Raw genomic sequence first — 14818 nt, forward strand, 5'->3', positions numbered from 1 at the left:
AAACTGCTTTTTCTGTTCCTGATTTGCAAATTAAGTAACTTATCTTACAACTGTAAATTTAACTATTCCTTCATTTTTTTAAAGTCAACCAGGAATTCAATCCTAAAATATACTTTCTCCTTTACTCCCCATCAAATTTCTCACTGAGATTTATCATGTAATAATCTCCCTGCACTCCCATTCATCTCCATGTTTTCCATGGATAGGGGACAAACAACTAAAGTCTGTAGCAGGAAATGTGTCAAGATCTGCTCTGAATTATGTAACTCTCACCCCTCACTTTAGGAATCAACAGAGAACTCTTCATTTATGTTTCCAGAAAGCATGTTCCTCTAATACCATCATTAACCCCAGACTAGCTGACAGAGAAAAAACAATACAAAGTCCTAGCATCAACAGAAAGTAGACTAAACAGACCCATGACTTAAGACTTGAATAATATGAATTCACATATGGTAGACAGTAAGAAGACCTAACACATAAACAGCAACTTATCCAGAGAAATTTGGTCTTCATCAAATCAGCTTTCAATTCAATGCAAAACTCAGTGCCAAATATTTACCAGGCACTGTACCAGAGACCAAGGATCCCTCAGTAAACAAGTGAGACAACATCACTGTCTGCATAGATCTTACTGTTCCACTCTTCTCTCAAAGATCCTATATCAAATCAACCTCTCCAAAACATCTACTTCTTACCCCACAACAGCCATGTTGATTTCTTTCTCCCACTTTGGTGTTTTTTAATGTTTTTTGCTCATTCATTGAAACTGGACAATCTGATACTCAAATGTAAGACAAGTGTTGTGATATTAATATAGTTATATAATTAATAATATACTTAACACAAAATAATACATCAGCAATGACTTGCTGATGCCCTGACAGCAGAATGATGCCAAGCACTCTTCCCAAAAAAGGAAGAATCAATCAATTTAAAACCTAAGTGTACAAACGCATGTTGAGTACAAACTGCGTGTCCAAAACAAGGTCTAACACTACCTGGTTTTTATCTACACCTCTGTTACCCTTTGACTCAAGATGAGATGCTTCAATTAATCCAATGGCCAAGGTCCTGAAGCAGAGCCAGTCCACTTAGTTTGGCAAGAAGAACAGGGTCCTGCCACTCGCAGCTGAGCTTCTGCCAAGACCAAGCAATACTCCAAGAAGGGAGAACAGTTCTCACTCCTTTTACTACTTTACTCTGGAAAGAACTGTGAACCAATAGTGGCAAGCACAAGTTTCTTATCTCATTTAGGACAAGAAGGGGCAGGTTTCCTCCTAGTTTATAAGCAAAACATAAAAAGCAAAACAGCACGATTTCTTAAAAAGAGAGCCCTTTAGTACAATCTTGGCAAATTAGAATGCTCTTTCCCCTTTTTGCAAATGTACAGCCTGTCTCTACAAGGGATTCACAGGTGCCTTGGGAGTCTCTTCTCAGAACAGCTGACAAGCAAGTCTTACTCCATGACTGGTATCTGTTTCCCAAGAAAAGGAAAATCATTACATGGTAGAGTCAGAGGGTCAAAGACTTCATAAAAAAGGATTTTCCTGAGGTCAATAACCTGACCTCAAGACCGCAATCTAGTAGACAGCCAAATATGTAAACAAATAATAAAATGTAATATGCAACAATAGATGTTTGTACGGGATAAAGAAGTAGCACAGAACAGAGGGTGATTAACTCTGGGGACCCTGGAGGTAAAGGGTGGGAGTTAGAAGGGAGATAACCTTGCACACAGCATTACCTTTGATATGAGTCCCACAAGATGACTAGGTTGCCAAGTAGAATTACATGGGGTGCATGAGTGTGGGGGGGGCACGCGTGAGCATGTACATGCACACGTGCATGCCTTTGGGGGAAAGGGAGAGCATGTTCCAAGGAATAGGAAAAACATATGCAAATACATTATATGTCAGGAAAATCATACACTTAGGCAAGAAGTAAAATTCTATGGAGGAGTGGCGAGGAAAGAGGCCATAGAGGTAGGCAAGGAACAGATTATTTTAAAAGACCTTTTTACACTAGGAAATTATATCTTTATCATGTAGCTGAGAAGGAACCATTACAGGGTGTGAAGGAGAGGAACGCATGAACTGGAACAGAAAAGGAGCTGAGAACAAGCTTAACTTCTACTGTAATATAAGAGCAGGAGATATTGAGGACCATAACTAAGACATTAGCAATAGGGATGGAGAGAAAGGATTAAATTCAAAAGATATGTGTCTAGTTCGTGGCAATCTGATGAAACATGAGAACACAGTGGTTCACTGCAAGTTCCAAGAAGCAACAAAACACTAACAACACTGGGCAAAAGTAATGAGAAGGAAGGAATCAAAGGGAGGAAGGAAAAGATATTTTAGAAGTAGAATCAGTTCTGAAGGATGGAAAATAGGGGAGGGAAAGAGGGAGTCAAAGAAAACTCCCAGACTATCTGATAGGTGACCTTGTAACCAAACAAGACAGGCAATACAAACAGGAACATTAGCTGGGGAAAAGGTGAGGTAGATAATGAAGAGGCTCTGACACGATGATTTAAAGTGTCAACTTTAAGGGGCATCTAAATGGAAAAGTCCAGAAAGCAGCTGGACATACAATGGACATACAAGTTTGGTTCTTGGAAGGAGAGACCAGGGTCAGAAACAGAAATTTGGGAGTAATCAACACACAGATAGTATCTAAATAGTGGAAGTAGATGAGAAATGGTAGGAGGAAACTTAAACTCATGTTAAAAATAGCACTGCTTGGAGAAAAACAATAGCCTTAGACAAAACTTAACTGACAATACATACTAAGTCAAACAGTACAATGTTTTGAACTAACTTTCCATACAGAGGGAAACCTTTAAGGTGGGAAAGGATAGCTGGAACCATGAGACTGTGACTGGTAAAAGCAAACAATGAATGACACTAGAAACAATAACATAAAAGTGCTACTGAACTAAAGCCATTTCATACTAGAAAAGCCAAAATTAAAATATCTAAATTGTAAGAAAAAATCCACAATCTACAACATTAAAAAATAAGTTTAACAAAAGAACTTGCGTTACCTAACCTGTTTCTTGAAAAAGGCCAAACTAAAACCTAGTATTCTTTTTTATCTCCCAATGCCAATTTTTTTAATTAAAAAAATAAAGATAACCTGATTACTAACAAATCTAGTTAAAAACAGAACGAGTCGAGTTTTTTTCTTTTTTTAAACTGTATAATTACTAACTGAAAAGGAAAGCACTTCTCTGTTCGTAATAAGTCAGCTTTTTTGAAGGCAATTTATTTTACAAATTCAAGTTGAAATAACATTCTGATGCCTCCCCCAACTTCAGTTTACAATGAAGAACTCAAAGTCAAATCCACATAAAGCAAAAAATCTTTTCATAATAGGAGTGAACATCCAATAATTTACTTGATCAACAGAACGCTATTTCTAAAACGAGCTCTCCTTTAAACAGAAGATATAATACAAAGCAGGTTATCCTGTCTCAACATACACTTTTCTTCTTTGTCCATTTCTCCTTATATTTCCATTGTTCTTTCAAGTAATTTCACTGGGATATCTAAACCATCCCTTCAACATTACCATTTATTTCTACAGGCAAAGGTGGTTCAAAGAACTAGTGACTCATCTATCTACTATCAGTGTGGCTAAACCACAGTGCCCATTTGGGTTAATAACGCACAAGGTCAAACAGAGGTTGACAGTCCATGATCAAAGCAAGCTGGCTATTCTTTCTGTCATTTATACAGAACACACAAGACGTGTTTATCTTCACCAGCCTCTGAATGACCTCCTTTAGGTGGCATGGAAAAGATCCCACATTTCTATAAAGCATTAACCAAAGGAGTTTTCTTATTTGATACTCTCATTAAGAGCAAATTTTATTTTTTTGAAACTTTTGATCTTTTTCGTTTACTCAAGAACCTCTCAAGTTTAAGGCCATATTGTCTAAATCAAATTGGTTTAATGCATAAAACAAGGACAGGGCAACTGGCAAATGCTCAAGAGGAAAGAGTATGCCTACAACAGGCTGCCATCGCAAAACATGGGCCTCATTAGAGATTTTTTTCAAAATTAGTAAAGGCAATAGCATTTAACATTTCAAAGTTCAAAAGGCAGCCAGAAAAGTCATTCTTAACTCCTTTTTTACTACTTAAAACTCCTACTGTTTTATCAATCTGAACATCAATAATACAAACGCTGTAAAGTCTTAGTAATTAGATCAACTAGTAGAAAGTACTGAGCAGTACAGCCTACGGATTAACACGTATGCATTTTCATGCCAGGTATGTAACTTGGACTAGATTAAGGAATTATTTAAAAGTAGAATGATTTACTGTCAGCATTACTGTATAAAATGAAAATTTCCAAATAATTTTAAGCCGATATTCTCTGTGACCAAGGTTAAATAATACTCCCAATATTTTTTATACTGTGAAGTTGCAAAACTAATACTTTTGATCACCACCACCAAGAGAAGAAAAAAAAAAAGGCCCTGGCTGTCTTGTCACAAATTCACAATTCTGGGATCTTATGCATTGATTACATGAAAGATAGTAAATCTCTCAGTTTTCTTTCTTTTCTCCTGTTAAAACAAGAGGGTCCTACTGCCTGGTAGCTCAAGAGAAATAAAATGAGTTGATAATAGACAAACAACTATTAAATATCGAAAATACATATGGCACAGAGAACTACGTTCAATATCCTATGATAAACCATAATGGAAATTATATAAAGAAAGAATGTATATATATGTATAACTGAATCACTTTGCTGTACAGCATTAATTAACACAACATTGTAGATCAACTATACTTCAATAAAAAAAATTTCTACAGTCGAAAAAAAGAATACATTGGGAGAGAGACAAAAGCAGATGATCAGAAATTATGGCGAACGCTCAGAAATAAGTGGCAAAGTGAAGCAATCATTATTTGTAGGGGGTTCAGGTTAGAAAAAAAGAGCCCCCAGCCCATCCTGAAAATGGGTGAATATGAGCATAATGCATTAGGTGCATCTGAACAAGGAGAGATGAAACACCCTATCAGGGTCTCCTTGAATTTAAATGCTGCCTCACTGTCATGGGGGGAAAATGCATGCTCATGAGGCGGCTGAAGGGAAAGGACGGAGCTGGAGGTTGAGAGAAGACAAATGTGTCGCATGACTGAAGGTGTAATAAAGTTTATGAACTACTTTTCTTTGTTTTGCTTTGTTAGGAGACAGTGGTGAAAGGGGGGGAACATTTAAATAAAGCAAAATGCTTGACAAGAGTAGGTAATCTTTCACTGAAAGTCTTTAAATGTATAAATGTCACTTGAATTTGACATTTTCTCAATGTTAATTGTTACTGTGCCTTCTACAGGATTATATTTATTCTGGAAGCAAATCCAACGTTAGCTTAGGTGGTATGTTAACAAGAACTAGTTGTGATTAGCAAAAGCTTTCAAAGCCATTTAAAAAAATACCTAATCACCTATAATACTGCTTTTAAATTTTCTTTCAAGCAAGCAGAATAGTGCATTAAAGGAACCTGTGCTCTCTACCACTAGTGTTGTAGTGTTAAAACGACAAACATCTTAAGTGATTACCTCACTTAATCTTTCAAACACCGTATCATTACCTTGAACTGCATTCACAAGAGTTTATATAAGAAAACCCATTGACACAAGTTATATTTGAGTTTTTAAATAAACTTTTAGAAACAGTCTAGAAGTGTATCGGTTAATCACATTTTAAAATTGATAATCACACAAACTGAATTCTCTGGGGTTTGTACTGAGAGGCTATCAGTAGCACTAAAGTATCTTTGTATCTTATGCCTCTCCTATAGGAGAAAAAGTAGATAATCAGGGAACATGACAGACTTCCCATAAAAGGCATTCTTTGAAAATAAGCAGCACCTGGTAAACATCCTGCTCTGCTCTTGGTTTAATTCTCCCTTCTTCTGGTCCTAACCATGACCCTAACTCCCCTGTTCCATCTCACATCACTACCACCCTCCTAAGCCTCCCACCATCGTTCAGGTAACAACTCTTCTCTGCTCCTTCCATGATTTCTAAGTTGAGGAAACCATCATATTCAACTATCGCTTCTATGGAAACAATGCAAAATCTGTACCTCTAGTGGTGCCTCTTTGATATCTGCCTCAATTCTGTAACTGCTTATCTGACTTCTTTACCTGGTATTAAATTTAACATCGCACAGGCTCTAGTGAGACTACCTAGGTTAACATCCCACCTCCACCACTTATGAACTCAATAGCTTTAGAGAACTTCATCTGCAAAACAGATGCTTCTTCATCTGTAAAACAGAAATAAAATTGGAACCTACAACTCATTGGTAGACTGCAAGAATTAAACTAGATAGTATCTAATTGATGCAAAGCACTTTGAACAGTGCCTGCCACATAGAAGACACGTGATAAAAATCAAATATTATCCATCACTTTATTATAACATTTAGCTGTAACTTTAAATACAGCACGTTCAAAAACAAAAACATGTCTTCCTTCAAACTGGAGAACAAAAAGGCACTAGCGCTATCAAACATCTAGACTTATTATAAATCTATACTAATTATGACTATGTCAGGTAAGCAGTAGTAGAATAAGCACCAAAATAAAGAAACAGATCAGTGGAACCAAATAGAGAGCCCACAGACAGACCCAACCATCTATGGACACTCAGCCTATGACAGAGTGGATAATATATAGATAAAAGGAGAAAGGACAGGTTTTCAAAAAATAAATGATACTGGAAAAAGTCGGAGTCTACACAGAAAATAAATAAATAAAATGGGATCCTCTTCCTGGTATCATACCAAAAAAAAATCAACTCCAGATGAATTATAAACCTGAATGTAAGAAGTAAAAACCATGGAATTTTTAGAAGAAAATACATAGAATATCTTAACTTCAGAGTAAGGAAAGAATTCTTAAACAGTAAGAGCGCGGCCCCAAAGGCAAAGGTTGATAAATTTTAAGCCAGAATTTCTCTTCATCCTAAGATACCATAAAAGAAAGTGAAAGATAAGCCACAATTGATACAACATATGTAATATGTAAGGATTAGTATATAGAATACATTTAATGTATTCCCATAAACAAATAATAAAAAAATAACAGGGAAATATATTTAAAGAGCCACTTCACAGAAAAGGAAAATCTGAATGGCAAATAAACATATAAAAAGATGCTCAACATCACTAGTAATCACAGAAACACAAATTAAGACCACATTGAGATACCATCTCCATCACCAGATTAGCAAAAATTTACAACCCTGACCATATCAAGTACTGGCAAAGAGTGGAGAACAGCCACACTCATCCATGACTGGTGGGAGTGAGCGCCAGTACATCCGTTGGGGGAAAAGTTCATCATTACCTAAAACTTTGAATATGCACACACCTGTGACCCAATAATTCCTAGGTACATATCCTAAAATAACTCTTGCACATCCGCACCAGAAAACATGTTCAAAATATTCAGAGCAGCAGTGCTCATGAAAGCAAAACACAGGGAAAACTCTTTCAATAATAAAATGGATAAATTGTGACGAATTCATTCAGTAAAATACTATGAATGGCCAGTTATTTTACATCCATCAACATGGATAAATCTAAAAGCAAAATGTTAAGGAAAAGAAGCAAATCTCAGAACACAAACAGTATAAGTCCAATAAATACAAAAGAGGGCAAAACTAAACAATACATTGTTTAGAGATATATTTAATAGATGATAAATTTACTAATAAAAGGAAGGGAATGACCCACAAAAGTCAGGATAAAGGTTACATCTCAGGGATATGACTGAAAGAGGGACAACGGGGCAGTTTCTAAGGTCTCAGCAATGCTTTATTTCTTATGCTGGGTGGTAGATATTAGGTGTTAAGTTTGTTAACCTTATTTAAAATGTACATGTTTCATAAACTCATTTATGTATGATATATTTCACAATAAAACCAATGTGGTGGGGGTTGAGGTTCAGAGTGAAGTCAGGAAATGAAAAATCTTAACAAGTCTCTCGGGGGACTTCCCTGGCGGTCCCACGGTTAAGATTCTGCGCTTCCGCGCTTCCACTGCAGGGGCTTTGATCCCTGGTCCAGGAACTAAGATCTCACGTGCTGCACAGCACAGCCAAAAATTTTAAGTCTCTCGGGGAAGGCAAGAAGAAAAATAGGACCGGAGCTAAATGGGGTGTATGGGGCTGAGTAGGTCTGAGCTTGTTTAAATACCAATGAAAAGGCACCAGTGGGGTTGGAGAGATGAAAATAGAGGTGAATGAGGAAATAATTTATAGAATGAAGGTTGTAAGAAGTGGGTGGAGTGGGTGGAGTATGATTCAGAGATATGAAAAGAAGATACTTCTTTCACTGTAACTTGAGGAACAATTCAAGAACCACGGATTACATGCCCGCTCCCCCAATAAACTGTACTTCTCTTGATGGCCAGGCATTATTAGAACAGTGCTAATGGACAGGGAAGAGAAAAGAGGTAAGGACTGCTTTGGATAGTTTCAAAATGTAGAGACTGGATTCCCTGAGAAAAGTATATTGTTAATACTTGACAGATATTCAAATCACCTATTAGCTAACTTCACAAATACTCAAATACCTATTAGGAAAGTCTGAAGTTTCATTCCTTACCAGATAAATTCAAAACAGTATAATGCCCAAAGTCCAACTCATACTTTTGTTGATAACATACTGAGTATTTGTAATGTTAGGAATCTTTTAAAAGCTAACTTCCTGAAAATTAATTCTTACATCACTTATAAAAAGATAAGAAAAAAAAAATCAACGTCCACTTACTTAATTGAGTTTCTAAAGTGGTCTTCAGCTGGATTTTTTACAGTACAACTATTCAGGAGCCATAAGTCTGCCTCTGATGCATTTTCTATTAAAAAGATAAATATGAAAAAGAAAAGTAAGTATCACGTTTAATCAGCCAAAAGTATCCAAGTGCTTACTCAGATGGCACTGGGACCACAGGGGGAGAGGAGAGAGAGCTAGTGGGTAGAGTCAAGTAAACAAGCAATTACAACATAGTAGATAACTGCTTCAATATGGAAACATTGGTGAGAAATAAATATTAAAATATATAACCTGTGCTATTATCTTCTCATTTAAAATATAGAGGATAAGCATTTTCTTCAAACATTTTGAATACTTGCGAGTATTTAATACTAACAAAAACTAAAGTGAAACTGGCCTAATCTTACCTCTGAATATGAAATTAATTGCCCCTTTTTAGGCTGTGTGTTAATATTTTTCAAGTACATGTATTATACACTGAATATTCTTCAGCTTGAGATGTTACTAAAAATATTGTTTGTCTTCTTTGAAAAAGTTAATGATTTACATCAAAGTGAGTCTTTTATTCCTCACTAATTTGATTAGATACTGTTATACACGATAACAAACTCACTAGCAACACAACAAATTACCCAAACCAAACCCGTCACGTTTATTGAAATGAATATGTATGTATGTATGGCTGCACTGGGTCTTCATTGCTATGCGCAGGCTTTCTCCAGTTGGGGTGAGCGGGGGCTACTCTTCGTTGGGGTGTGTGGGCTTCTCATTGCGGTGGCTTCTCTTGTTGCAGAGCACAGGTTCCAGGCGCGAGGACTTCAGTAGTTGTGGTATGCAGGCTGCGGTAGTTGTGGCTCATGGGCTGTAGAGCGCAGGTTCGGTAGTTGTGGTGCACGGGCTTAGGTGCTCCGTGGCATGTGGGATCTTCCCAGACCAGGGCTCGAACCCATGTCCCCTTCATTAGTAGGCGGATTCTTAACCACTGCACCACCAGGGAAGTCCCTCGAAATGAATTTATAAATGCCTGAAGTGCTTGATACTATTCCAACAGCCTTGCTGCCTAAAAGGACTTATACATTAAAATAGGATTACCACAATGAAAGGAAAACCAAAGTTGAAAACTGCAGCACCTTCAATGTTATTTCAACAAGAACAGAAGCAGAGGTCAAAAGACATGAAGAACTAAGGACATATGGATGTCTGTGTGTACATTCTCTACCTGGGAATGGAGCTTCCAGTGAGAGCATTACATGAGAGGGATGGTGAGCACATCCAAGCTTCTGGTAACTTGGCAAAACTTTTTCCCCAAACATTTTGTTATAAAAATGGTAAATTTTTTACAAAGAGATAAGATCCACCAATTCTTGAAAAGGAAAGCTCCTCATTACTATACATCAGCTGAATACTAGGATCCCTCCTAACTTGTCTCCCTCCTTCCATTCATACTCCCCATCCCCACCCAGTCGTCTATTTTCCCACCCAGCAGCCCGAGTGGCCTTTCGTAAAACAGCAATCTGATTACGCCACTTGCCTGCTCAAACTTGGTAATGACGAGTATTCACCGACCTCTTCTAGTTCCCTCCAAGTTAGTCCCCACAATGCCACCGAAAAGATAATCCTCTAGTAGCAATCTGACCATAGTACCTTTTCAACCTTACAGTGATTTACAATTGGTATTCAAGACCTATCCAGATCTCCACCTCCTCAACTGCAATATTCATTTCTCCCTATATTCATCTATCCTTCCAGGCACACCAAACCAAATTCCTCAAGCTTGCACTATTCCATCTGCCTAGAATACCTTTATTTTCTTCACAGAATGACAGCTCATACCCCTTTCACCTGCCTATCCACCTGGCTAACTCCTTTTCATCCTTCAGTTTCAGCTCGATGTTTGTGAGATGCCCCCTCTCTGCACTCCCACAGTAGACTATGTCTAGACTATTCTTGCACTTTACAATTCTGTATTAAAATAATTCATTTTTCCAGCCTGTCTTTATTACTATTTAAGAGATATTGAAGACATTTTTTTCTGCCGCTCTCTGAATGTCCAGGACCTAACACAGATTGTTCTACTTACGAGCATAAATCAGTCAACTATCAAAACACAATGAGGATTTACTATGTGTCAGGCTCTGTCCTAAGTACTAGGGATATGAGAGTGAAACCAGTTTCCACCCTCAAGGAGTTTACAGCCTTAAAGAGGAAGTCTGACCAAAACAAAAGACAGAAGTAAGCAAGATAATTTCAGGTACCAGTCAACGATATTAAGATGATTAAAGAGAGTACTGAACAGAGAATAATTGTGGGGTTGCTGGTCAAAATAAGTCTCCCTTGGGGGCTTCCCTGGTGGCGCGGTAGTTGAGAATCTGCCTGCTAATGCAGGGGACACGGGTTTGAGCCCTGGTCTGGGAAGATCCCACATGCCGCGGAGCAACTAGGCCCGTGAGCCACAACTACTGAGCCTGCACGTCTGGAGCCTGTGCTCCGCAACAAGAGAGGCCACGATAGTGAGAGGACCCTGCTTGCCACAACTAGAGAAAGCCCTCGCACGGAAAAGAAGACCCAACACAGCCAAAAATAAATAAATTCATTAATTTTTTTTAAAAAGTAACAAATGTTCAAGTACAATTGGTGTCAAAAAATAAAAGTCTCCCTTGGAAGCTTAAATCTGAGTTGAGACTTAAACAATGGGAAGGAATCTGCCACGCAAAGATCAGAAGAAAGAGCATTCCAATGAGAAAATAGCACAAGTGCAGAGGCCATGAAACAGGCCCAAGCTTGCCATGTTCCAGTAACAGAGAGAAGACCAGTGTGATTGGACCCAGAGAGAGAAAGGTCTGAGAGGTGGGCAGGAACCAGATAATATTGGCAAGTTAAGAAAATTACATTTATTCTAAGAGTAATGAGAAGTCACCACTGGGTTTCAAACATGAACTAATTCCTACTTCAGAAATCCCATTATGGAAACACTGTGAATAAAAGTCTGTAGATGGGGTAAAAGCAAAAGAAGTGGGGGAAAAAGTAAAGGCAAGAAAATCAGCTGGAAGCTGAGACACTGGTCTAAGGGTAAGAGAAAGACCGCGGAAACCTGGACTGGGATTATAGCAATGGCAAGAATGAGAAGTGAATGGAGGCGTGTTTTGGAGGTAGAATTAAAAGAATTCACTGTTAGATCAGGTATAAGTCGTGCAAGAAGGCATCATGTAGGATCACTAAACACGTGGAAAAGATTCTGGCCTGAGCACCAGTTACTGAGGTGCCATTTATTGAGATGAAGGAGGTTTGGAAAGGCACGGATTTGGGGAACAGAGAATCAATAATTCTGTTGTGGCCATGTTTTGTTTGAAATCCCTATTAAATGTCCAACTAGAAATACTGATCAGCCATTTGTATATATGAAACCAAAGCTCACAGGAGTCCTCCAGGCTGGAGACACAAATGGGAGAATCTAAACCCTAAAAAGACACCTGAATTTAGAGGAATGGATGTGCTCACCTAAGGAGAGAATGTAGGGTGGGGGGAAAAAGGAGAGAGAAAAAGCAGAAGACAGAACATCGGGTTGTTCAAAGGTCTGATGGAGTTGAGATGAGAAAAGGACATGGAAAAGGAACAGCCAATAAGATAAGGGGATAAAACTAGGGAGCATGGTGTCACAGAAATCCAGAGAAGAAAGTACTTTAAAAAGAAATAATCAATTGTGTTAAATGCTAAGAGTTCAAGAAAGATATCTGTATAAATACTAGTATTGTTACCAAAAAAAATAAGATGGTCCTCCACCCTTTTTCATTTTCCTTTCTCAATTTTGAGTATTTGCTTGCTCTGTGCCAACTTACAATCACCCAGCAAAGGCCCTTTTTTAAGGTTTTTAAATAACCCAGAAAACAAACTCACTACCAAAGGGGAGTGAAGAGGAAAATCGTATATGGCTATTTGCCAGTAAGTAATGTGATCCCACATGTTCTGCCCCCTATGAACACATTTCCTGGGTTTTAAGATGCCATCAACTATAAGAAACACAACCAAATTTGTAGCAGCTCTTCAAGAGAGGTGGAACATTATTCTCTGTTCTTTTAAGTTTTAAGATACATCCCAACTTCAAACATTAATATAGGAGGCAGAGTGGGGGTGAGATGCATCTGAAACAGAAGAAATAAGCTAGTATTTGGCGTGCCTACCTTAGAGCAGCAGCATCTAGAATAAGGAAATACCAGAAGATGTGCAGTTTCTAGAACCTCATCACCCCAAATAAAATAACTGTTCAAACATCCTACTGCTAGTAGGTAATTAGGTTACTGGGTTAACTATCTGCTAAGAGAAGGTTAACAGCTTATGTTCTTGCCTTAATCAGAGCATCCATGTCAGGTTCTCCAGTGTCTGGGACAGGGAAACAGAATTAGAGAGGAGAACACAGAGGACAGGACTAGGGAAATGGATAAGAAAGGACCACGGAAGGGAAAGGCAGTAAGAAGGCACCAAGACTGGAGGCACAGACTTTGAGAAGACCCAGGAAACAATCCTACCTACCGTGAGACCTGTCCTCCAACACTTGTCCTTGTTAACCCGTGACATGCAGCTGAAAATCATCTGCACATAAGCCAAATATTGCCAATGCCAGAGCTGCGATATCAGTACAGGGGTAAAAAGCTACACACTTGAGGCTAGCCAGATGGAATCTAGACCTCAAGATTTGACTACTTACAGTCTTTCATTATTTCAAATGGTGCTGCAATGAATAGCACTGTACATATATCATTTTGTATTTTTCCCAGATTACCTGTGGAATCAAGTCCAAAAAGGTGTGACTGTTGGGTCAAAGGATAAATTCCCCTCCATAAAAGGTGCATGGCTTCACATTCCCATGAGCAATGCATGAGACTGCCCATCTACCCACAGCATCACCCATGGAGTGTGCTATCAAACCTTTGTACTTCTGGCAATGCGGTGAGAAACAGGAAGCCAGTGGGATTTGAACTGTGCATTTCTCTTATTAAGAATGAGTTGAGCATTTCAAAAAATGTATTGAAACCCATGTTTAAGGGCCTTTGCACAGTTGGGGTTTTTTTCCCCCCGTTTTTCATCTGTTCAGATCTTTAACCCATTTTTCTATCAGGATAGTCATTTTAATCTCTAGTTTTAATTTACAAATATACACAAATATACACACACACACAAAGAGGATGTTAATCTCTTGTCTATGATAGAAGTTACAATATTTTCTCCCGGCTTGTTATTTTACTTTTTTATAGTTTCTTCATGCTTTTTTATATTCAGGATATCAAATTTATCAAACTTTTCTCTTTTTTAAATTTTACTTAAGTATAGTTGATCTACAACATTCTGTTAATTTCCGCTGTATAGCAAAGTGACTCAGTTATACATATATATATATATAATTCTTTTTCATATTCTTTTCCATTATGGTTTATCACAGGATATTAAATACAATTCCCTGTGCTATACAGTAGGACCCTGTTGTTTATCCATCCTATATATAATAGTTTGTATCTGCTAATCTATCAAACTTTTCTCTTACTGCTTCCAGATTTTCAGTCATAATTAGAAAGTTTCCTCTACTCCCAGATTATTAAGGAATTCACCCATGTTTTATTTTAATACACATAGGGTTTTACATTTAGATGTTTGCTCTATTAGAACTTTACCCCGATGTACATTGATCTGACTGAATTTTTTTAATGCGAAATGAAATAAGATCCTTTGTGCTCATACCAAATTGGAAAATATTAGAAAGTATGGTACTACCTAGTGCTAGCAAAGGAATGGGGAAGCTGGCAAGCTCTACTCTGTTGATGAAGTCTATTCTGACAAAACTCTTTGGAATGCAACATGGGAATAGCTGTCAAAAATTTAAATGTGCATGAGAATTTCTCCTACACATGCTTGTAGGATACTTGCACCACACACACATATTTATATACAAACACACAGATATACATATACATATATATGTACACACATATAAATTTTAAAATTCACATGGAAGATTACTG

The 14818-nt window shown here is 37.7% G+C and overlaps 1 protein-coding gene across 1 annotated transcript in view; it reads right to left on the reverse strand.

Annotated features, from left to right (window-relative positions):
* The window catches only part of CDKAL1 (CDK5 regulatory subunit associated protein 1 like 1), a 640361-nt gene that overhangs the window by 530456 nt on the left and 95087 nt on the right, over positions 1-14818 (reverse strand). Inside the window, exon 5 of the mRNA XM_065885642.1 lies at positions 8805-8889. Within this exon, the coding sequence (XP_065741714.1) occupies positions 8805-8889 (85 nt within the window). The remainder of the gene's footprint in view (positions 1-8804; positions 8890-14818) is intronic.

Source organism: Phocoena phocoena, chromosome 10 (assembly GCF_963924675.1).
Source record: "Phocoena phocoena chromosome 10, mPhoPho1.1, whole genome shotgun sequence".
In the NCBI taxonomy this organism is placed as follows: domain Eukaryota; kingdom Metazoa; phylum Chordata; class Mammalia; order Artiodactyla; family Phocoenidae; genus Phocoena; species Phocoena phocoena.